A 23826-nucleotide genomic window follows, 5' to 3' on the forward strand; every position below is an offset into this window, starting at 1 on the left:
CTCCGAATATTTGGCGAAGCATAGAGGAGATTTTAACAGGGCATTTAGAACTTAGGAAACTGGAGAATATATAGCTTGCCGATGGTAAATAAGAGCATGATAGATATGGGACCCGAAAAAAAAGAATCACTCTTTTGTATCTCGTCCCATGGCCTGGCCATCATGTTTTTCTCAATTTTGGACACAGAATGGAAGCAGCCAATTATGATGAACAACTAGACGTCCACATCCCCGCTCCAAGGAGAACGATGATGGTGGCATTCTGAAGCTCGCTTTGGTGGCTTGGAAGGATGCCTGAACATAGTCCCATCACATCATTCAGAGTCAACGCAACACAAGTGATATTCAATGTGCTATTTTGAGTAGAGTTACTAGTTCCGTTTCTTCAAGCAAATTGAGGGAGCATGGGATGCATCCCTTGCTCCAGTCGAAAAGCTCCGTGGATTCTGTGGCTGGCTAGACGGGGCCAAGTCACCAATTGTGTTCAGCCAAATGCGTCATGTCATACCCATGCTTCTGCACGCGGTTTCTCCGGCGAAGTTGAAGACCAAAATTGGTTTGTTGGGCGATTTGAATGTCGTCTGGAAGTGGAGCTTGCGCTGCATCTCCCCTAAGCTAGGCCCAAATTTCGGTCTGAACCTCGGGTCATCGTCTAAAATTTAGCCCTCTTGGAGAACAGAGCCATGATCATCAATTCTAACTAGATTGAGTAGATGAGCTTCACCATCTAACTGCTTTGGACCTAGAGCCTGCTTGACAATCCAATGTATCCTGGTCCAGAATGAAAAACCTGCAGGATTCAGCTGTGATTGAGCAGGAGATATGAGACTTGGGGCGCCATGAACGGGGAGAATTTTCCGCACAATTCTTTCCCCGCCAGAGAGTTTGAAATCCCGTCGGTCCGTCCCGCTGATATTGAGGTCTACTTTGATATTTTACGAAATACAACTTGTGGGACTGCTCCTGCCGATCCTCTGCAAGAATGACGATGAGACGACCAAACGAGGACTGTCCACAACCAGGTAACTATCTCACATCGTGGATTCGTGGATCGATCACATCTCCTCCCCCCGTCATTGAGATTGTGGTTGACGGCGAGGAGCTGAAGAAGTAAGCTCCAATTTTCCACACCCCATATTTTCCTGTCTTTCAAATTTGGACCCTAGCCAGCCCTTTCATTATCAGCTCGCCCACTGTTATACTACTCGTTTGGCAATTTCGAATCGACGATGATGCCTGAATTGGCTCAGATGTTATTGTTCCAACATACCCTGCGATTTCCCTGCTCTGATACGTCTCGCAAAACGCAAGGAACCTTCGGTCTGTTCACGCTTTTTCCTCAGGTCACTATTCTGCATGCATATGCATACCCAAATTAAGGTGGTCCATATTCAGAAAGCTCCACCGGACGCCACCTGGAAAACAGCCGAATTCATCGACAACTTGGTCCCTCTCTATTTTTACAACATTTATTGCATCAAAATTGGCTCGCTTGGACGGCTCACATGTCAACCCTGTCTGGATTTTCATCTGAACAATACTTATCGACCTATCTGATCTAAAGTATGAAGCGACAACTTCGGGCAAGGACCTTTAAGTTGGCAAATGCTCACATGAACCCACTGTGCTTGAGGCCATCTTTTACCCAACCACATTTATGAATCTAGGGTTCAGGGATTGAGAAACATCTCCATACCATGCAGCAGATGCATATTGAAGTTGCAACAGCAGATCACCTATTTCGAGTTCACTCCTAAGGGCCACTTAAAGATCTTAAAGATCTTATATCCACTCTTTTTTGAGAAAACGACGAAAAAATATAAAAAATAAAAATCGGTGATCGCTTTGTTTACATTGTTATGAAGCTTATCGGTTCAACGCTCACTTTTGACCTTCGATCTTCCTTCTTATCTAGTTCATTGTTTGACCCGATAGCAGTTTCTTTTCACCTTGATTTAGATAATTTGATAAGTTATTGTGAAGGTTGCCAATCGCGGAGAAGGAAGCAAACTTCATCTCGAGTTCACTTTTGATCCAAACGAGTTATATCCCCTCCTTTTTGCTTTGCCTCAATATCCAGAGTTTTCAACTAAGCCGTGGACACCATGCATACATTTCATTGAAGTTCCAAATCCCTTCCGGAATTGCCCAGTAAATGACACAAATTGGACAAATACTGGCAACCCGCACATAATCCAGTTCCAGAGTGCATACTTGTATCAGTTTGTTTTGGCCAAGTTCTACTATTGCATTTCAGAGGGGAAATGCTCCCAAGCTGTAATATGATGAATATTTTGTCTGATTTTTACTTAGACCCACCGATTGTATGTTATTGAGATATAATCTGTGGTAGAATTGAACAAGCATCCCAAGAAAATAAGGTTATTGTTTGAGTTCCACTAGTCTAAATCAGGCTAAAGAGGATTCGAGCCCCCTGAGGTTTGTGTGATGGAACATCTGTCCTACAGCAAGATGCCTCTACGTTCAGATTCGGCTATGACCTCCAGTCTTTTGAATGAAGCAGGTTATCGCAGACCAGGATTCAAAGAGTGGAAAGCTGAATGTTTCGGAAAGCCAATACTTCCAAGAATGCAGTTGTTCCGTGTACCACATGAGAGAAATGAATTGTTCATGGAAAATAAAATGCGGATATTACAACATTTCTGCCTCCCCGTGCTCCCTTCCGCCCTTCCGACAATTTCTCTTTTGAACTTCACTATGCTTCCCAGAGCTCTTTGACTCCTGGTTTCACTCTGAAGATGGAATGGGGTTAGGACTTGGCGGGAACATAGTATATTTATTTGATGCTCCTGAAGATATCGACAACGATGTCTCATCCATCAGTCAATGGGATACTCCACGAACCAAATACAATGTATCTGCTGTCCCAACTCCAGACGTTGAAAGCTCGTTTGGACTAAACTATCTCAAGGCATTCTACCATGGCTTGCCATTATTGACAAGCTGGAAAAATGATAGTGTCACGAAACGGGATTCGAAGTCCAAAAGTAAACAAACAGAAGGACCTCCCGCATTCGAGATTTTAATAGCACAGCAGAGTGCGTTGAATTTGGACACTTCACTTCACCAAACAACACCTTTCCGTACCAGCTGGAACTGAACAACTTTCTTGATGCTGTAAGAAGCAAAGAGCGCGCACGTGCTGATGAGGTAGTGAAGTGAGCCCTCTCTGAAAGCGCGGATGACAGCTTCGTCTTTTGCAGTTGGGATTTGGAGTCAGCGGTGTTGCAGTTGTTTTTACATCAAGAAATGACCAGATCTTCGACGGCAAGCACAATATCAACCGCGATAAAAGCTGGTCAGATCACTTTATCAATGCTACGAAGTTATCATCCTGGGGACCCACTTCAAGGCCGAAGAAGCGAGCCAAAACCCCCAACCATCAAGCAGCAACGACGAGATCCATTCTTTTCACAACATATAGGGTTAGGGAGGGTTGGGGTTTAGACTAAGGGGTGAATGGATAAGATGTGAAATGTGTTCTCCACGTTGTAATTTACTGATGTATCGCCGTTGTTTTATGCTTAGATTTCGATTCCCCTGCTTTTGGTGAGATTTATATGGCAAATTCGTATCCATATCGCAATCCAGTGTGAACTACAGCAATTTATGTGGAGAAGTGCGGAATATAAGTCCTTGAACCCACTAAAAATATAAATCTCAATACTCCGCACCAGAGGTTAAATACATCCACTCCTCATGGTAGATGTTATGTGGCCTTGTTGCCTAGCTGGAACAGCCACACTTTAGACTGTCAACCCCTAAATAAACCCACACCAACAGTTTTGGGCTTGCCAACTGGTTACAAGCTTACCATAGTTAACAAGTCAACTAATTTTCCACACATACTCACTCATGAAAGGGGGATGGAGTATATTATAAAATTAGAATCATTGAACTGATTCCTTTGAGCGGATTTCATAGAAAAATTCGAATTTCACAGTTGTGTGGAACTAAGTTAGCTTAAAATAAGAATGATAATAAAAAATCGTTTTGGCTAGCTTCCTGGTTGCACGGGACCCATATGGCATACACCTCTCTCAGTCTTTGATGCTGGCTAATGTTCCGAAAGAACGGAGGCGGGAAAACAATAAAAATAACAACAATAAAACAAGAATCAGGATAAATGGAAAAATGGAAAAGGGAGAGGTTAACAATAGAAGTGAAGGAGGACAAGTAAGAGGTACTCCATAGTTAGCAGTAAGTTAAGTATCAGGAAAATTATCTACCTGCCAATAAAAAACATAAAAAATAAAACGAGAGATTCAAAACCAACCTCTTTCACCTTACTCCGTACTCCCTGCTACACAGTCCCAGGTTTCTTTCTTTTTTGATTTCGACTCGCCATCCACACTCCCTAGAACATTAGAAAGTTTCCAACAAGAGAAACAAAACGAAATAAAATTAAAAAAAAAAAAAAAAAAAAAAAAAAAAAAAAAAAAACCCGGGGCTTCAGGGAACGGAAAAAAAATATGGTAAGTGTAGATAAATAAAATAATAGATAAAGGTAACGCTTAACTAAAGGCCTTTTGAAGAAAAAAAAAGGTAGAAAACAGTAGAGGAAATTAAGAGGAAAGCAAAATGGGTTTAAGACAGAGAAAACGTAATCATTAGAATTGAGCGTACGTAAGTAGGTAATAACAAGATAATTGGAGGTGAATGGATAAGAAAGTGGATAGAATAAATGGAATGGAGATGAAGAAGTAAATTGCTTCATAAAAAGCTTTCCCTTACAGCCAAAAACCGCTATACAACAAGAGAGACAAAAATTGGACAAAATAGAATTCCACTGGGCTCAAGGTATTTGTGGTTGGATCACGGGCAGGAAGGCATATGTGAAATCGTTTCGCGGCTCGGGGTAGTAGGCCGTAGCGAGCTAGTAGTGGGGTAAGGAGGCTGAGAGTTGGGGAGGGAGGGAGAGGGGGGAAAATGGGTTTGGAGGTGGCCGATAGATGGAAGGGTGGAACGGAAATGTCATCGTTGATACCTGGGTAGTAGCTCTGGAGATGCCAGTGGCTGTGCCAAATCTTCCTCAGTGAGCATCGGTGCCGATGGCGCAGGCCGATCTTCTTCGCCAATTGAGGGACCGGATGCAACGTTTCCGGCTGTTGAATGGCTTCGTTCAAGATCTGGCGCACTAGCTTGGGCGAGAAGGCGTTGCCTTTCGAGCTCTTGTTTATCATCCTGGGGAGTCTTAGGGGAAGGAATGCCCATATCTACATTGGGTCGAGGGCTAGGCGTTATGGTATTTATTGATGGGGCCGAGGCTGGAGAGACGCAGTCAGGATATTGCGATGCGGAGCGGCTGGTAGGGATTCTATAACTATTGTCTACTTCAAAAAAAGTAGGGGCAGATGGAGCAAAGGCTGTGGTTGCCGCGGACGGTTCATTTTCCACACCGTCGTCATCCGCTGGACTGCTGGGGAGAAGAGTTTCCTCGGCTCTCCGTAGTTGGGTTTTCTCATCAACCGCTTCTTGGGGAAGCGCAGGAGGGATGAATTGAGGAGGAGGATATGGAGAGAAGCTATCTTGTGGATGACCTTGCCACAAGCTTACTTCGTTGTGGTCGTAACCGTTTTCATAAGTATAATCGTGCTCATCATATCGGTGTGCATAAGGGTGATGGTGATCAATTTCAGTAACGGTATCAGGTTGGGCAACTTGAGGGGTAAGGGGATGGGAGTCCACAACGGGGTTCGCTTCCGATGTTTGCGGGTGGTGGCCTTTGCCGGAATCCTTCGTACCTATCACAACTTCGAAAACGCAGGCAACCACACTCTTTTCTCGTCGTACTGTATCCGTGTCAAGTATATTGTTTCCACAAGGAGACACCGGGTTACGCCCTTTTTCCGACAGAGTTAGTATTTGGCCATTTGGGCTATAGTTATAGCTGCTTGAGCCCGTCACCATATTCAAACGCGGAATAAAACGGTCTTGGCTCGCTAACTTCCCACGCAAGTCCATTACCACTTCGAGATAGTATCGGAAACTAATCATGCCACCAGGCACATGCGTTATAGTTGGGAAAGTATCCTCTGGGATCCTGATAGACGTTTTTACGGTCGCCGTCAGGGCGACTGGGTCCACGATCAAAGGGGCAAAGATTTGAGTCAGGTCTTTCCTGAAGACGCTACTTGATCTTGTGGCCCCGAAGGATAGGCCACCCAACCCGGTACGAGACTTTGGATAATAGTCTTCGAATACCGGCTTCATGCCTTTTTCAGAATAACCCACTGGAATTGCAGGGTGGTAATCTATCCTCCCTTGTCTATAGAGGGTGATAATAATGCCATTAGGGCTTCGGATAGGTTTCGTATGCTGTATTGTGATCTTCACTGGCAGGACGTCACCGGGAACGCCCCCCGGCCGCGACAGCTCCGTTGTGGCTGTAATGGTCCTTTCTGCGGAGGGAGTATTCGAGCTCAGAGAGTCATCGTTCGCGAGGCTCAAACTTTTGGCGGAATTGGGTTCGCTGATTATTTGGAAGCTCTGCGTGCTGTTGCTCATGCAGCTCGAATTGCTCAGTTCGCTGGGTACGGGACTGAGTGGCGGTTTATTTTCAATTCCATTGGCCACGGGCTCAGCAACAGTCGAGCTGTGCGTAATCTGCTCCCGAGACGCGGATTTCGTCTTCGACCGCGCCTTGGATCTTCTTATTATTGGTTCAAGAGAGATAATGCGGGCTTTGGGAACAGGCAACGGTGCAATGTCAATGGTTTCTAGGAGCATAATTCGTTTGTCGCAGGAAATGGTTGGAGATATAGTCGTAGGTCGTGTTAGAGTGGATGTTAGCATATAAGATATGGTGCCACGTTCAAACTAAAGGCCGCGTCAGTATATCTATGCGCAGAGCTCACAACGACCCTCCAAAAAGTAAATGCGCAATATTTTCTAGAGAACAGTCAATGTACGTTTACATACCGTAATGCTGCTGGGCAATCGACAAGCTGGAAATACCATTTCAAACTGGAACTTGTATATTCCCTCAACTAGGCGACCATCTCCACACAGGACAACTTCGTCCTCGAAGAGCGTAGCAAATCCGTTGCCCAAGTATTCGCCATTCCTTTTCCCACGGCCCGGACCAAGAAAGCCAGACGCATCCGACACATCGCCCGGCGCAACTGTAGTTTTGTAGACCCTCACATAGCCATGCAGGCAAAGCACCAGATGAGTGATGCGGATCGGCTTCACGACCTTCAAGACCACGCAGCCCTTCACTAACTCGCCAGAAAAGTATGTCTTGTATGGTTCATCCAACTGTATATAGAATTCAGAAACGTTCCGAGTTCTGTTGCTGAAGCGATCGGTAAACTTGGATACCAGGGAGCGGTTTCGAGTCGACGGAGGAGAGGAGGATCTGGGAACGAGATCAAACGACATGGCAGATCAACTGGATATCGTCTCCATACACACAGCGGCTCGCATGAGTATTCGACGACGGACGTCACAGGAGGAAAAAGGGAGGATGCAGAGGGGAGGGCTCGACGTCTTGTTGTAATGAGGGTTTTCCGGGGGCAGTCGCTGGCACGCGCCACGCTTCCACGCTTTCGGATTGCGCGGTACAAGGAGAGGCTGAGCGGGTGCCGTTGTCAATTCTGACGACGCCGAAAGCGGGAGGGTTGAGGAGGGCGAGACTCCCGGTAGTGAGAGCAAAGTGAGTGGACGCGAAAGCGGGCGGTGATCGTGGTGTTCTTGTCAGGAGTCGGAGGAGCGACGGGAGAGAAGGCGATGTCGGGTACAACAGTCATGGTCCCGGGAAAACAGAGCATTTGCAGAGGCCCCGAGGATGGTTCAGTCAGAAAGAACAAAAGGCATCTCATGGGACCAGCCGCTTTGCATGTTGCAGGGGGGAAAGGACCAGTCGTGGTGATTGCGGTGGGCGAAGGAGGGGGAGAGTGGTGGTGGTGGTCGGTGGTGGCTCAGGGACGGTATCCAACAACAAGTCTTGCGGGCTAAAGCGTAACACTTGGGTCCAGGTCTGGAGGAGGGGATTATCCAAAGCTTATGATTCTTCAATTTACTCTGTATTCCACTGTACCGTTACCACGGCTGGGGGCTATCCATTATTGCTTCAGCTGTGCTACACTTGGGTCTCTTCTAGACTCTACTATGTACTCACTGTTTACCACTACTTTCAACGGGATACTCCATGTTAATCTGCTTTCGTTTGTTATGCACTACTCCGTACCATGTACTCTCTTCTTTTCGTCTTCCCGCAGCCACCGAGACGCCAACAGTCTGGGGAGCAGCAGCCCGTCGGACTCCGAGAGGCAGGCGCACATGCATTGTTAAGCAGCTGCGCAACCCGGCGATGGAGCGGATATCTGGCCAGACAAAGGTTTCCGAGGCGGTGGTTCAAGTCAAGCTTTTGCCAATGTGAAAAGCTTGGGAGTCTTGTTGATCCGATCGACAATCGGGCTCCCAGTGAGTCCAGTCCCTCCAGTGTGTGTGATATATAACATGTTTATTGAACAAATAGTAAGTATCCCAAGAGAATTTGGAGACACCAATTATTTGATTGATGAAATGAATCTGCCTGTCGCTTTACTCACCCAGGGGTGAGAACGAGAAAAAGAAGGCATTGCCGAACCACCAGTTTATCCAACGATTTCTTCTTCGCCTGTGTTGGCTGCCGCCTGACGGCGGCCAGGAAGAAGCCCAACCCATGAAACCATGACCTCCCACCGGACTACCACTGGGTACACGAGTAATGTTCGGACCCAAAACATAACCGAACGCCCTTGTCTCACGAGAGTATCTGAGAACTTTACGGAGTCCGGGCTCACAGGTTCGCAACCATGCGAGGATTTGAACTAACTAACGAACTAACTAGTGGTTATTTGGGGTTATTTGGGGAGGGTTCTTGGTGGCGTTATAACCCATGTTACTAGGTATGCTGGCTCAAGCCGTGCGTTAACCACAAATTACATGGATAGTTAGCCAATCATACGTAGTGTTAAGCTTAGTCATGTGCTTTAGTCATCATTTCTCTACCAATAAGGACTGCTGAATCGTGATAAGATTTTACTTAGTCATCCAGTCAGATTGTGTTGGAGGGATTAGATTGGGTGATTCGTTCTCTCTATGTATCATCATACCACTACGAGCTGGTGGTGATTGAGCTCTTTTGCCCGAGTGGTCGAATAGATTGCACATTGTTGTGTCTCTCAACAGAGAGAATTTGATCATTTTTACTCATTTTTTTTGACCACGTTGAATCATCATTTCGGCCATGCTATAGAGAAGTCTTTTTATATTATTGACCTCTATCTACAGAGAAATTGAACTATTTTTGATCATTCTATAAGGAGATTTGTTCCTTACAGCGAATCCCCCAAAATAACCGAGTTACACCGATGGGTTTCGCCGAAAGGCCCGTACGGATAACTGAGTTATCCAGAGGGGTTCATGTTAGAACAGGGATAACGCGCTCCCTTGATCACTTAATAATAATTAAGTGAGCGCGACACTGGACTTTCTCAACAAGCGACAAGGGAATCGATTCGTGCAGTGGCCAATTTAAGCTTCGAACACCGAAGCGCCGTCACCAGCTTCGCGGAACATGCATTCTTGGCGACGACAACAAGCAGCTATCAACCAGGTGGGGCGAGCGGATGGACAGGGGAACTTGAATCCGGGTCAAAATTTCTGAGCGTGGTTTCAGCCAACATTTTATTTCTGAACTTTGAACGCTGGTGGGGCCTGATTGAAACTGACCAGTGCCATGCTCAGTCGGGTACAGTGACGAGTTTGCGCTGATTTATGTTTGAGAAGTCGAGGAAGGTTAATGCACATATACTGTCAAGGCATAGATAAAATGACGTTCTGCAGAGGGCTGAGTAAAACGCAATGATAGTTGCAGCGGTCGAGTATCATCTTTGGGCAAAAGCTGGACGATGTTAGGAGAAAAAAAGGGCTATTTAGGCCCTGTTGAACTCTCCAACCCTGTTTGACGAGACGCTGGAAGAGGCTGGACCATGCCCGGAAAGGTCGAACAGCGTTCAGCTCTCACCCTAACATGATCGAGTTGCCATTTTTAAGGTGCTGTTATTGCAGGAATCCAGATTTTGTCGCGGGTGAAATAAACTCAATAACGTTATTTTCATCCATAAAACCAAGTAGGCGACGACGAAAACATCTTTTCTCTCTCCTCTCTACCTCTCTTTCTTTTTTTTGTTGTGTTGCCGTTGCTGCTGTTGGTTGGTTCTAGGGTCGAGCTATTGAATGGTATGGTGTCATCTCATCTCAATTGAGCAAGATAAAATAATCACCAGTTGGTGGAGTTGTCAAAACCTCCAAAACATCAGCTACTCCGTATCTAGCACTCACTACCCGTCGTTACCAATTTGAGTTCAACAACAGTCGGGTACGATTTGAGCTCTATACTGCGGATGTGTTTAAATTGAAATCGACTTTTCACCGACATCATCAGAGTCAACAGAAGCCACCTCTCTACTAATTTAGAACCGAACATGCTGCTGGTGATATTTCTTTTTTCGAAGCTGTCATCATTATCGATTTTAAAACGGTTAAGCTTCCAGGCTTTTGAGGGTAGCTATATTGATGAAACCATGGGAGAAATGGAGGCCCGATTGCGTTGACAGACTTCTAATGCCTGCAGAAGTGAATTTTTTCCCCCTCTTTACAATTTCAACTATGTAGTTGATATCTGCATTGGATTCATTCCTCCTTTCTTTAAGCATAGAAGTACGGATTCAGAATTCAGATTCAACTACATAATAATGATTCTGAGGTTGACCATTGGTTTCAAAGGAAGGGAGTCCAGTTTACGTTACGGATCCAAATGAAGCACCAATTAGAGTTAAACCCGGCCGCCAGAGAAGCTGCCCGTATCCCATATATCACACCTGTGCTGTGAAATGGGGCGTGGCAAGTGCGCATACCCCAGATATCCATCCATGGGCGATTACCGGTGATTTTCCCCTTGAAGCTATATATTGGGTGAAAGACGTCATTTGAGAGCATCAGTGTTCAGATTTTCGGCCAGAAAAACTTTCAGCGTCATTCAAACTCTCATAGCATTCTCCTCGTTTGGTCGTTGTGCTTTTAGGGCGTTGTTCATTAAATTATGTTTCTCAAACACCAACCCTCCAATCTAATTTCCGATCTAACCGTGCCATGCTTATTCACTCTCTCTAGTGAGTGCGCCACAGCGTACGGAAAACCACAGCGTACGGAAAACCACAGCGTATGGAAAATATTTTGAATATAGTGATCTTCAAAAATTAATTAATAACCACCACCACATCTATCTATAACATAAAGATTATCTATATACTCATTAGAAGGTGTAGAATCCACTGTAGATTGAAATTCTATAGAATTATCTTGTTGTGATTGAGTGACTGTAGATTTTATAGGTTTGATTCCAATTGACTGAAGATTCTTATTGAATGTCTTTTTTATCTCATCTGCTCTACAGGTCGTGATTTTGTGATTGATATTTTTAATAATGAGGACTTCGCCTACTTGCATCTGTCTGTGGGAGGATTTGATGATTCAATGTCTATTTGCTCAATAATGACCTGCAAGTTCACCCTCACAGGGTGTGTTCAATTCTGTAACGGGCGTATATCGATTAACGATCTAGCACTATCCTAAATACAGATTACGAATTGATTAAGGAAAGAAAGAGAAAAGAGATCAGAAGGAAAGGTCGTACAAAGGGGGTTCTTATAGAGGGGAGATCAGGGCGGAAGAATATCAGAAGCCGCCCCACAGTGGAGCACGGAGCAGAAGAACATTGAGGGTTACGCAGAAGAATCGTTAGAACTACGCGAGCGCGGAGCGTGAGGCAGAAGGAGTTGGTTGCGTAAGTTAACTACTAACGGGTGCTAACCCGTCATATAGATATTGCAGTGAAAAAAATGATATTGATTGAAGACAGCTTCCTATTGATCAAATCAGTTGATAATGAAGCTTATATTCTCACAAAATATCTGTTTTGAATTCATGAGCTTTTGCTTGATCCATTTGTAATCTAACAGGCATTTGATGAATTGATATGCTCACATCTTGTTTACTCTGAGAGGTGCAGTCTCTGGATCTGTATGATGCTGTCTCAACATACAGTTCACAGCGGCTTCAATATGCTTGATGGTGGGCGGGCAAAAATTAATATTCAATTGATGAATTTATATCTTAATTGCCTTCTTCTAGCTGTCATTCAATGCTCTATTCAGTGGAACCCTCATAGTCCTTGATTTCTTCCTGTTGATTCTCCCATACAAGGTGGCATATGGGACTTTGAATTCTTGTGACAGAGATGTGATTTTTAATTTTGAATTGTTTTTGTATGCATCAACAGCTCTTTGCAACTGCTCCTCAATGTAATTAGAAGATTTAAGCATGGTTATAATTAATGATGATTGTTTGAAGATGAAGAATGAAGATATTGATAATATTTTCTGTACAGTTTGGTTTTCCGTACGCTGTGGCGCACTCACTAGAGAGAGTGAGTAAGCATGGCACGGTTAATCTCTAATCTATTAGGCCACTAGGGCAAAAGAGCTCAATCATCACCAGCGCTGTGGTGGTATAGAGGGTACGAATCACCCAATCCAATCCCCCCAACATAATCCTCCAGTTGGTTGCAAATGTATTAATAATGTTGACAGTGAGTGTGTTTTAGATAGCATCAGATTGGCTTGGCAAGGTTTAATCTGCTTCCGAATTTCTTGGCAAAAGTCCGAACCTTGTGACCCCTTCCCTCTATCGAATTAAGGAGACGACGAATGTCGCTTAACGTCAAGGTAAGCGTAGCAATGCATCAGTCGCCCGCGTCAGATATCGCCGCCGCCCTTCAGGATGGCAAAACTCACCTTCTCCTGGCCGCAAGCGGCTCTGTCGCCACCATCAAATTACCACAAATTATCACCGGGTTGAGGAACTACCCCGACCTCTCGATCCGCGTCATCCTTACCAAATCGGCAACTCACTTCCTCGGTGGCCAGTCTGCGGAACAGCCAACAGTGGCTTCTTTAGCCTTGCTCCCGAATGTCGATTCGGTCCACCAGGATGAGGACGAATGGCTTGAGCCTTGGACCCGGAACGCCAATATACTTCATATAGAGCTGCGCCGTTGGGCGCATATGTTGGTAGTCGCTCCTATGTCGGCCAATCTATTGGCCAAGGTGACGGGTGGAATCTGCGACGACCTCCTTACGAACGTCATCCGGGCCTGGGAGATTGACCCTCGAAATCCTACGAGGCGGTTAATTATCGTCGCGCCGTCAATGAATACTATGATGTGGACCCATCCGTTGACGGCGAAGCAACTGGCTATCCTCAACGATGAGTGGAAGTGGTTTGAGGTCCTTCCACCGCAGACAAAAACATTGGCATGTGGTGACACTGGGCAGGGAGCTATGCGCGATTGGAAAGAGATTGTCGATGTTATTGAGAATCGACTTGCTGTCAAAGATTTTGGCTTGTGAATCTAGCCCCAGGCGAAAACATACCGAATATACACCCCCGGCATCAGCTTGATAACTTGCTTTCTAGTGTTGAATCTACGTTGTTGGTGCAATATAATCATTTGAACGCTTGCTTTCTAGGCCGGCTTTTTGTAATGGGACAGTTTTACTCCTTACGGACCAGAGCCTCAGCATATAGGACGCCATCATGTGTTTCTGTCAGAACCTTTGAACCGGCGAGGTCATGGCCACCCAAAAATGGGTTAGCTCTTTAAAATGAAAAACGGTTCTCATATTACAGGGCAGGCCAACTTGAATTTAGGTACCGGAGGCGCGCGCTGCAATATTTGAAGCATTCGAGGGTCTTCTTTAGCTTGAGGGATAAAAAATCTTGGGTGGGGATTATATTATCTCAAATTTGTTATTCCATGGAATACTCAATCACATAACCTCGTCTAGATGTCGTCCACTGTTGATGTGATACTGCACAATTACATATAGAATGTGCCTCTAGGGGCCGGAGTCGCCCAAAACGGTTACCGAATCGGGATGGGTGGCTTGGGCCCCGCTAAACCTGAACTGAAGATCATTCAATGCCGTTTTCTCTTGAACGAATTACAGCGGCGGCGTCACATTCCCAGCCAGACCACTGCTACGGACTACTCTCCCCAGGCCGGGCTCCGCAGCCACCTTTCGTATATACTAAGAAATGCCCGAGAGATTCTAAGAAAGTCGAAAAGAATAGAGAAGGAAAGACCTATCATCTCGTCCCGTTGTTAGAAACTATAAATAACAACATGGACTCCCATGTCCTTTCCATTCTCACCAGAAAAGTCAACTTGTCCTTAGCCTACCCTTCTCCCGCACCTTTTCATTCCATGGCATACCTAGACCTCCAATGAAAGAAAAATACATGCCAGGGGAAGCCCATGGTCGAAAGTTTTACCTCTCCTACGCTAAACGTCGAGAGTTGCACCTTGCAAACGGATCGACGCTATCATATTATGCCCCTAATACCAATGTATCTGCTACTTCATTGCGGGGCAAATGAAATGGGAATTTTTCATTCTTGGAGGCAACCTCCTGCTGATCCAGAATGAGCACATGCTTACGATAAGCAGATACTGCTCAGAGTCTTCATTAAAGCCTGATGATCTCCTACCGGCCCTCTCTACTAACGATATCAAGTCCTAGTTTCACTGGATCAGTGAAAGTTTCAAGGGTTCCATTAAAGCTCACGACACACTAACCAACTTTTGGGGGACCCTGAAGAGATGCTATTATATCAAGAATTACAAGGAGATTGAGTCTAACATGAGGAGGGACTGCATCAATGTATGTGTTTTTTGCCCCATAAGATTCAAACAAAGTCCTATCCCAGAACGGCAGTACATGAAATAGATCAGCAGGGAGATGGACTTTGGGGGTTTTCCATTACCCAAAGCCACAGCAAATTCCATTGATCTCTTGCAACGTTTGGTCACCCACTTTGTTCACTGTGATTTGACGTTTGCGGATGAGAAGCAAAGACCCTATCATCTGGTTGGTCTTAGATGTCGAGTACCTCTGCCTGCAGTGCGGTATCATTGTTTGACACACGGCATACCGTGAACCCTCGCCCGGATGGCATGCTCCCCTCCCGTCCCAGAGGGGAGGTAGAATTTGTCCGACTTCTGGTTCGATGGCGGTGGCGAAAGTAAAGCCCACATGGCGGGGAGCAATCGACAACCGCGAGGTTGTTCCAGTCATTAGGTGAAACGACGACCATGGAACTTTTCCCGATCACTGTCACTAGAAAGTGTGATCCTCTCCAGTGCCAATCCTGCCTGTCGAATCTGAGCTAAATCCCTGCCGATCGCGAAAGAAAAAGTGCAAAATCTTCATTCATTAAATGTAACTATAACAATAAGGGAGCCATCAGTGTTTCGCCGGAATGCATGGCGCAGCACTGCGCCAATTTGCATGGCTTGCATTGCAATTGTATGCACTGACTGCCAGCGTACATCATCATAAATGTACTTGTGCCAACCGCTACGCTCCATGTAGCCGGTCGCCAAAAAAAAGCGACTCCAGTTCCTTGCCGAAAGGTAGTACTTTAGCTAAGGACCAATTAACAATACCTGTGATCTCAAAAGTTTTCTCATTGACTAGGATATTCATTCGGGAAAGGTCATTGTGTGCGAGGGCTTGTCAGTATGTCTGGGACTGCAACTGCTGTCGAGCCACCAGAGATTTTGTGGGCATTGTCGTCGCATTTTGATTGAGTTGGAGATTCACGGGCCTCAAAGAACCTGCCGGTCTCTTGCTGGGCCCACGAATGTTCCGACATGATTTGAGAATGTTCTGCTGCGTACCTGAAGTGGTGCCAGAAGAAACAGACGGACGACCAAACCGGAGAGGCATTGTCGTCTCCAATGGTGGAAATTAAGTCGAGCTTGAACGGAAATCATGAACGGGGTCTCCCTCTACGAAAGACAGAAAGGAAACATTCAATGCTAATACTACTCTGAGGCCGCCTTCATATCATCACGTCACCCATGACGCCATTGTCATCGTGGTGCTATCAATGACTGGTTGGCTCGATATCGATTTTGTATCAGAGGGATACAATCCTCAAACGGAGAAATTCTGGCACAATTATTTCATAGCCATTGATTCAAGTGAGGCCGTTTAGTACGGCAAGCTTGAAATCCCTACACCCAGGATCACGTTTGACCTAGTTGCTCATTCTCTCGAACCTGTCCCTGATGAAGTTTTTCCAAAGTGGCCAGATTCTGGGATGGAACTCACGCAAATGCTGGTACCAACTACTGTTGAAGTTTACGTCAAGCGACCTGCTCTGGGACTTTACGAAACGTTGGATAACCGCAACCAACTGCATCAACTTCCGAAAATGTTCTTAGCAGAGGTGCAAGTGATGGAAGCATTGTCCCGACACCCGCACCCGAACATCATCCGCTGATATGGCTGTCGGGTTATGCGTAGCCGCATTACTGGACTCGTCATGGAAGGACATGCTTACACCTTGTCCACTTATCTCAACGAGGGGATTTGGAAGATTGACGAAAGCTTATTCATGAATGCTCTCGAGTCACCTATTCGCCATCTACATGGGCCTGCGATGAATTTACACCCGCGAACATTCTGGTGAACCGAGACGGCATACCCGTTCTGATTGATTTTGGAGGCTGCCAACTTATTGGTACGCCATTGAAATACATTCGGGGACCAAAGGATGGATTGGTGGTGACATCAAGGACTATGCTATCTCAGACAAACAAGATGATATCGCTACCCTTGCAAAGATCGGTGTATGGTTGGACGAGGTGGGGCTCATAATCGTCTTATCTCCTCTTTCAACTCCTCTTATATTGCTCCGTATGAACAACTAAGGCCCATGATCAACTGGATACATAAGTAAATTGTCAACTCGAATCAAAACAATCATCAATACATAGACAGTAATTTATTGTTATTATATTGATGGAAGGGATGGTCCGAGCGGGCCTTTCGAATCTATTTTTCTCCACCAGCGAGTTTCCTCTCCTAGCGACGCTTCGTTGTTGACGAAGAACACCTCGATCCTCCCTCCCGCACTATTAGTTCCTGGTTACCCAGTTGCTCATTATCTGGGAATGGGATCATAGAAAATCCCGTGTGAACCGTAATGGTATAGTCACCTAAGAATGACATGCGAATACTCAGTGACCAAATTGAACAGAGGGTTCAAACTTGAGCATGTTTCAAAAGTTGCACAGTCATTTTTGGACCCCCATTCAACCTATATATCACGCATCTAACTAACTACTGCCTGCAAGCCAGGCGCTATATCATAGAAGAATATACAAACAATTAAAAAGCATTAATCTAGAAACAGTAGCAATTATTGGCTACCATCATGACACATGATTTAAAGACAGAAGAGGGAGATTGCTATAGTGCACTCAAATCAACTTCATCTATCATTATATTAGTAGTGATGCTGCCTGTCTCAGTCTTATATCATGTCTATAATATCCTGCCTTCTACCCCTGACCCACTTATTTTGCTAGATAACCATACTAGTATCATTGCTAGATATTATTGTTAGATCTTGATATCAGACATAGACGGGCAGGCAGACAGATGAGTGAATGAGTGGGAGGGAGTAATCTGTATATCTCGCCAACTTAGCACAGGATTTCCATACAAGCGCTCTCAACATCATTTCATAATATAATATCTCAATAAAGCTACATCAAAGTCGTTGTGACACCGCAGTGCCTGCGCTCGAGACATCATTCTTGGTTTTGGCTTTGATCAGATGCATCTCCACGACGTGGGAAGGGAGGTCTGACTACTACCTGTATCTAAAGTGTCGCATGTTGTCTATTGGGATAAACGTGGGGAATATGCGCTGTTCTCCCGGCTTCCGTCTGGGTTTAGAAGTGCAAGAGATAGGGAGAAGAACTGTTATTTTCCGCTTCGCCTGCTCAAAATTTTGAACATTCAGCCGTGAATGGTCCACGGCTTACAAAAAGGTTGGAGAACTGGAATATTTTCATTTCCTGGCCTGTTTTAAACAATATCCTCGATGAAAATAATGACTTGAAAATCGAAGTAATCTTGATTGAACTCCCGATAATTCTCCTTATTATTCCCGCGATATCGTTGAAAACCTGCAGCACCCCTTCGCAAACAGATATACAGTGCATTAAAATTGCAATTCCCTTAATCCTTCCCCTTCCACATACTCTTGACCATAGCACTCCCTCTTCACAGACTCTATAATCTCTCTATCTCCCCCTGCCAACTTCGCAAGATACTGTTCCAGCACATAAATATTATCCGTCCACATCTCCGCTTCCTCCTTCCACCTCTGAATATCTGCCTCCTTCATCTCAATCCCACCACCACCAGCTCCACCATTTAAGTAACTCTCTTCCTCCGCCCTCAAACTAGCCATCTCTGCCTCCCGCTCCGCTTTTTTCCTCACCAACTTCTCCCTATCCCTATCCTCATCCCCTCCACGGTCCCCGATTTCAGTAAGAGCTGCCTTCTTTCTCTCCTCCAGCTCCACCACAACTCTCTCCAGTTTCTCGAGTTCTTTCACCAGGCCACGCTTAACCTTCTCTCTCTCCTTCTGCTCTTCCCCAGCCCATGCCCAGTACCAATTGCCACTTCCGATTTTTTCAACGTGCAATTTTCCATCGTCCACCAGGGCTTGGACGTAGTCCTTGACCTGCATGCCATTTATGGACGTGACGGAGGGGAGACATTTCTCGAGATCTTTGAGCGTGTGGCATGTTTGCGATGCGCGGAGGTAGTCAAGTATTAACTGTTGTTTGGCCGGTGAGGGGAGTGATTTTGAAGGCGCCTGGACAGCGATTAGAATAACCGGTACACACAGGGAGAAATACAGACGGAAATAATACAGGAATGCAAAACCCGATATACAAGAGCATACGTTGGGATCTGTAAGGGGCTGAGGGGCTTAATACCATGATTGCTTGCAAGACAGCGCGAGATACAACCGCAAGGGACAGATGAAGCCTTCTCGACTCAAAGCAGGTATCAGGCCTGCTCTGGAGAGTCGAACTCTTTTTTATTGTGAAAACTTAGAATTGTGTAGTACCAGGCAAATCTAAAGAATCCTTTCTTCACTCTTATAGTTGATCAGTCTCTCAAGAGGCAGCGAATGATGTTCCCCTTTTCGGAAACGGCGAGTCTCCCAGAAACAAACGCTGAAAAGCATGAATGTTCAGGTGTCTAAATCAACAGAACCCATTACCCCCACGTTCCTTTCATATTATTTCAAAGCTATACAGCTACATATCAGGCAATTGTGTGGACATAGCGAAACTCTCAGGAGTGAAGGTGGGCTTCTGCATGTTCGTCTATGGAGCGCCACGCTCACATTCACCCCGAGACGAGAAAACAGCCACCGATTATTACATTAAAAGCTCGAAGAACCGGCAAAACATTAGAAAATGGTCTAAGAAGCGAAGAGAATTGAAAGGGGGAAGGTCTCCTTTCGATGTTCAAACATGAGCTCGTATACTTGTACAACATTCGCCGTCGCTCAGGTGCAAAAGAAAACGACATCGTGGGTATCTAAGTTTCGTAGAAAGAAGATCACGAGAAACACATGGGCATAGCCATTTTAGACTATATATGGTGGAAGCTGGAATCCAAAAAAAAAAAAAAAAAAAAAAAAAAAGAAAAAAGTAAAAAAGAAAAGAGAGAGAAAATCCAGAACTTGTTTGCGTCACCAGGAATTGAACAAGAATTATGAGGATGTGGACGAGAGAAAGGCACGCACGCAAACGGAGCAAGTTACTCTAGACAGAACATCCTGTAACTTGGTTGCTACAAATAATATAACCAACCCCGATATCGGGAACCTCTAATAGCAACATAGTTCTTTTGAAACAGTCGACACGCAAATACAGATAATGATCAAAAAGTGAAAAGCACCGTCGTGGCGTAACCAACTCAAGCTAGGGACGCTACATTTTATCTAAAGGAATATTCTCGCAAGAACTTGGGAGCTGAACTCCCAACACATCCTCGAAATAGAACGGACGTTTCCCTTCTTAGTGAAATAATAATGGTTCCCAAAAGCATAAAGAATGAGGGCCATATGTAACCGTTGTGGCAGATTCTGAATTTACAGAATATTCGTTGAAGAGATAAAAGCATCGGTACCCATTGACTGCACAACAGTATCGGGGACTCGGGTATGTCGAGGGCCTAAAATCTCAACTCCCGATCTCGCAAGGGTAGTTTGGTCGTATGCTATTTGGCAATTGTGGTTCAAACTCCACTCAAACACACAGTCGTCGTAGAAATAAGCCAAGTTATCATCATGTTTTCACTATATGAATATATTCGGAGCCTTTAACTGGAGTTATATTGGAGAGATGGGTGAGAGAGGCGAAAATTATATAGCACGGGAAGTAGCGCAGATCATAAGCAAACGACTCGTGAGGATGTCAAGTTGCTGTAACTGCAGAAGAAAGGGAGCAGAAGCTGAGCTTGTTCCAACAACTCCGGTGGTTTTTGAAGTTATACAAGACGTGACCCTGTGTACGGAGTAAATCGATACCCAGGGTGCCATCACGGAAACCGATCAGAGACACAGTCCATGAAATGTGGGACTTAGTATCCATGGGGCAGCGAGCTTAAATCCACGAAAAAATGGCAAAGAATATTCCATTTAGTAATGGTAGCTCACAGCGCAAAATTAAGGCCCTCGATCAGCCCTCCATCGTGAAAAGTTTAAGTTTACCATCCCGAAAATTGTGACCAAGAATACCGAGTACTTTCTGGCATATGGAATGGTCCACCAAGCAGTTTCTATTCGGGTTCCGTGGAGCGGTCCAAATCAACTCTGCGGTGTCTTTTCGTTCTAGTTTTTCGTGGCCTGGCGAACTTTTCTCCGCTGATTGCGCTACGACTTGCCGCAGTAATCCGCTTGCGACCGCAGCTCGCGGAGGAAGAATGAGTAAAGTGTTCTTCAGGATCAGTTATCTCCTCCCCTTCAACAAACACCATATCACCAGTTTCGCCCAGTGATTCATTGGCGGCTTCTTCAAGGAGTATCCCTAATGCAAGCAGTGCCGTTTCATCCATACTCCGCCAATCTGCATGCCCTTGACCAAGAGTCGCATTTGCATAGAAATCGGAGGCGTAAGTGTGAATAGCTTTCAGGATATCGGAATCCGGTAATCGTTGGTCAGGGGCGAGACGCTCATTGGCGAAGTAGATGTCATTCTCTGCGTATCTCACTGGCGCATTCACACGGCGGAAAAGTACTTCCTCCGGTGTAACAGGAACGGATGAGACAGAAGACACAAGGTTCTGGTTGAGAAGTATTCGAGGACGGAAGCCAGAGGAAGAAACACGACCTGGACGTCATTAGATAGACATAGCGAACATTTTTCGGGGACATTGCTAAATACCAGCTGCGGCATCATAGACATTCGCTTGTCGCCTTGGGCAGGGTAGCAGGTCACACAGAGATTCCGTCATGAGCAGATCATCTCGAGCAGGGTGGCTCATGGCAAGAACCCCGCTAGAGACATATCTCTTGAATCAAACCTTCGACATGACCATGAATGTCGTGCGCTCTTTGTTACATTTTGCTTCCGAATTTAAATTATAATTCACGGGCCGATTTGTCCCCGACCATTGACTTTTCCTATGACATAACTAACGACGTTTAACTAACGTAATTCCCAAGCGAGCGAGCAGCCCAAGCGAGCGAGCAGCAAAACTAGCATATCTCAACTAACCAGAATTTAAATCAAATTATCTACTCCCACCAACCACTAATTAAATTAAATTAAATTACATGAAGTTGAGGACATCTTATTCTTGTATGCCCAACAGTATTGCAATTGCTGCAGCGTTGTGGCGCTCGTATGCGGGGTCTAGGCTCCGGGGCCGCAGGTACGGAATGTTGAATAACAGGCTGTTCAGCAGGCTCAGCTGCAGGAATAATAAGATTCTGAGCTTCATTCCTAGTTAGACCCCCTGCACTTGGGATCCTGCGTGTAGACCTCTTGCGTTTTTGCTTCTCTTTCTCATTTGCATTGAAAATATCCTCATACTGCTTCTTCATAACCATGGCGCTGACCATCCCGTATTCGCAGGCCTTGATTATTTGGTCAAAGCCTTCCACTAACCCATGAGGTTGATCCTGATCCATAAGATTTCTGACCTTATTCACCTGCTTCTGCAATTGCCGGGGGTTACTAGGTGTTTGTAGGATCCAGGATGACGTTGAATTGCTTGACCTGCTGGCTGGGGGAGTAGGGGTTCGGAGTTGAATATTCAGCTGCTGAACAACGCATTGAGGATCCAATGGAACTATTCCAGTGGCCCTGAACCCACTTTGAATGTTTGAAGCCTTGAAGGCTTCCCGACGTGCTGCAGGATAGGCATCTAGGAAATCTGCCTTCTTAATGGTGTTGAATCCTAGCCGCATTCGCTGTTCAACTAGGGTTCCGTACGCGCGCTTTAAAGGTGCAAAAACACCCACATCTAGTGGCTGCAAAAGGTGTGAAGAATGTGGTGGCATGCAGAGAGGAATAATCTTATTCTCACTGCAGATTTGGTCAAATTCCGGAGTAAGATGACTGCCGTGCCCGTCCAGAATAAGAAGAATATGGGTTCCAACCCTGCGTGGATTTGCAGCTGGAATAAACAGCCGTGTAAGCCATTTGATTCCTATCTCATCTGTGGTCCAGCCATTAGGACTAACATCCAATCTCCAGCCTTCCGGCAGCCCGTCAAACCAGCCTTCCTGAATATTGTGACCTTTGAGGATAATATACGGCGGAGGGGCCCATCCTGACGCGTTGACTGACTCAATTGCAGTCACCCACTCACGATTCCCAGGCTGTATAAGAGTTGCTCGTCCGTAGTGCTCAGCACTAGTAATGACCTTGGTAGTTGCACAGAGCCCCATTGCAAACCCAGCTTCATCAAAGTTGTAAATATCTTCAAACACAATCCCATGCTCAGTCATTACCCTCTCTAGGGTCTTAAACCAATCCTCCACAATCCTGCGGTCTTCACACTTGGCCCGATCATGGTTATAGCGTCTTGAGAAGCGGCATTGGAGCTCTGGACGGCGTGCCACTAGATTTGACACCCAGTTCTTGCCAACGCGAGGAGGGTGGTTTGTATGGCTAGGCTTCCGTATGGCAAGAAGATGATTAGCCATATTCTCCACAAATGCAGGCCGGGGTGGTAGTCCTCGTAAAGCTAGGTCTAGGATCCATTGAACAAGCTTATCCTCTTCAGCAGGAGTTAATTTATGTGAATTTGCGCGTAAATTCACCCGTGAAGATCGACCACTGAGTCTATGACCAAGTGTAGAGCGTGGCACATTAAAGATGCGTGCAGCTTCAGAAATAGAGGATATTTCCTGCTTTTTAATAGCATTTATCGCGAGTTCAAGTCTTCCCTCTATCTCTATAGAGTTCCTAGCATCTTTAGAGCGAATTGGTGGCATAATTGCGCGTTGAAGTGGATGAGTAGGTAAATTAGTAGGTGGAAGAATTTGGCTGCTCGCTCGCTTGGGCTGCTCGCTCGCTTGGGAATTACGTTAGTTAACTAACTAGTTAACTATTTCTGTGGGACGTCTAACGTAATCAACCACCTAACGCTCGTTTCCACCGCCTGGAATCATCTCAACGATATCTCAACAACGCAATTAGATTTTAAGATAAAATATTATATGATGAAAATAAATACATAGAATTACATACAAAAATATATAGCTAATCTTGTAGACGTTTGTTTGGCTTAATAACTCGCCCAGAACATGAAATCTTGGGTGGAGGCAGATTCAGCGAGCAGGCAGTCATCAAATCAG

At 45.4% G+C, this 23826-nt stretch overlaps 7 protein-coding genes across 7 annotated transcripts; 2 read left to right on the top strand and 5 right to left on the bottom strand.

Annotated features, from left to right (window-relative positions):
- Positions 1-4995: 4995 nt before the first annotated feature.
- On the bottom strand, positions 4996-7404 carry HCAG_07860 (predicted protein; the record flags this gene model as incomplete). Its single annotated transcript, XM_001537501.1, has 2 exons — positions 4996-6840; positions 6943-7404. 2 exons carry the CDS (start codon positions 7402-7404, stop codon positions 4996-4998), a joined length of 2307 nt encoding a protein of 768 aa, XP_001537551.1.
- A 1293-nt stretch (positions 7405-8697) lies between these two features.
- On the top strand, positions 8698-9783 carry HCAG_07861 (predicted protein; the record flags this gene model as incomplete). Its single annotated transcript, XM_001537502.1, has 4 exons — positions 8698-8812; positions 8858-8915; positions 9351-9401; positions 9483-9783. 4 exons carry the CDS (start codon positions 8698-8700, stop codon positions 9781-9783), a joined length of 525 nt encoding a protein of 174 aa, XP_001537552.1.
- A 3026-nt stretch (positions 9784-12809) lies between these two features.
- Positions 12810-13481, top strand: HCAG_07862 (conserved hypothetical protein; the record flags this gene model as incomplete). The annotated part of the gene is made up of 1 exon (XM_001537503.1): positions 12810-13481. The coding sequence occupies one exon, from the start codon at positions 12810-12812 to the stop codon at positions 13479-13481; it is 672 nt and encodes a 223-aa protein (XP_001537553.1).
- Positions 13482-15630: 2149 nt separating this feature from the next.
- Positions 15631-15789, bottom strand: HCAG_07863 (predicted protein; the record flags this gene model as incomplete). The annotated part of the gene is made up of 1 exon (XM_001537504.1): positions 15631-15789. The coding sequence occupies one exon, from the start codon at positions 15787-15789 to the stop codon at positions 15631-15633; it is 159 nt and encodes a 52-aa protein (XP_001537554.1).
- Positions 15790-18017: 2228 nt separating this feature from the next.
- Positions 18018-19227, bottom strand: HCAG_07864 (predicted protein; the record flags this gene model as incomplete). Its single annotated transcript, XM_001537505.1, has 3 exons — positions 18018-18129; positions 18194-18816; positions 19219-19227. The coding sequence occupies 3 exons, from the start codon at positions 19225-19227 to the stop codon at positions 18018-18020; spliced, it is 744 nt and encodes a 247-aa protein (XP_001537555.1).
- Positions 19228-20798: 1571 nt separating this feature from the next.
- On the bottom strand, positions 20799-21503 carry HCAG_07865 (predicted protein; the record flags this gene model as incomplete). The annotated part of the gene is made up of 2 exons (XM_001537506.1): positions 20799-21349; positions 21404-21503. The coding sequence occupies 2 exons, from the start codon at positions 21501-21503 to the stop codon at positions 20799-20801; spliced, it is 651 nt and encodes a 216-aa protein (XP_001537556.1).
- A 283-nt stretch (positions 21504-21786) lies between these two features.
- Positions 21787-23463, bottom strand: HCAG_07866 (conserved hypothetical protein; the record flags this gene model as incomplete). The annotated part of the gene is made up of 1 exon (XM_001537507.1): positions 21787-23463. One exon carries the CDS (start codon positions 23461-23463, stop codon positions 21787-21789), a length of 1677 nt encoding a protein of 558 aa, XP_001537557.1.
- Positions 23464-23826: the final 363 nt, after the last annotated feature.

The sequence above is a fragment of the Histoplasma capsulatum genome, genomic scaffold (genome assembly GCF_000149585.1).
Source record: "Histoplasma capsulatum NAm1 scaffold_9 genomic scaffold, whole genome shotgun sequence".
NCBI lineage: Eukaryota > Fungi > Ascomycota > Eurotiomycetes > Onygenales > Ajellomycetaceae > Histoplasma > Histoplasma mississippiense.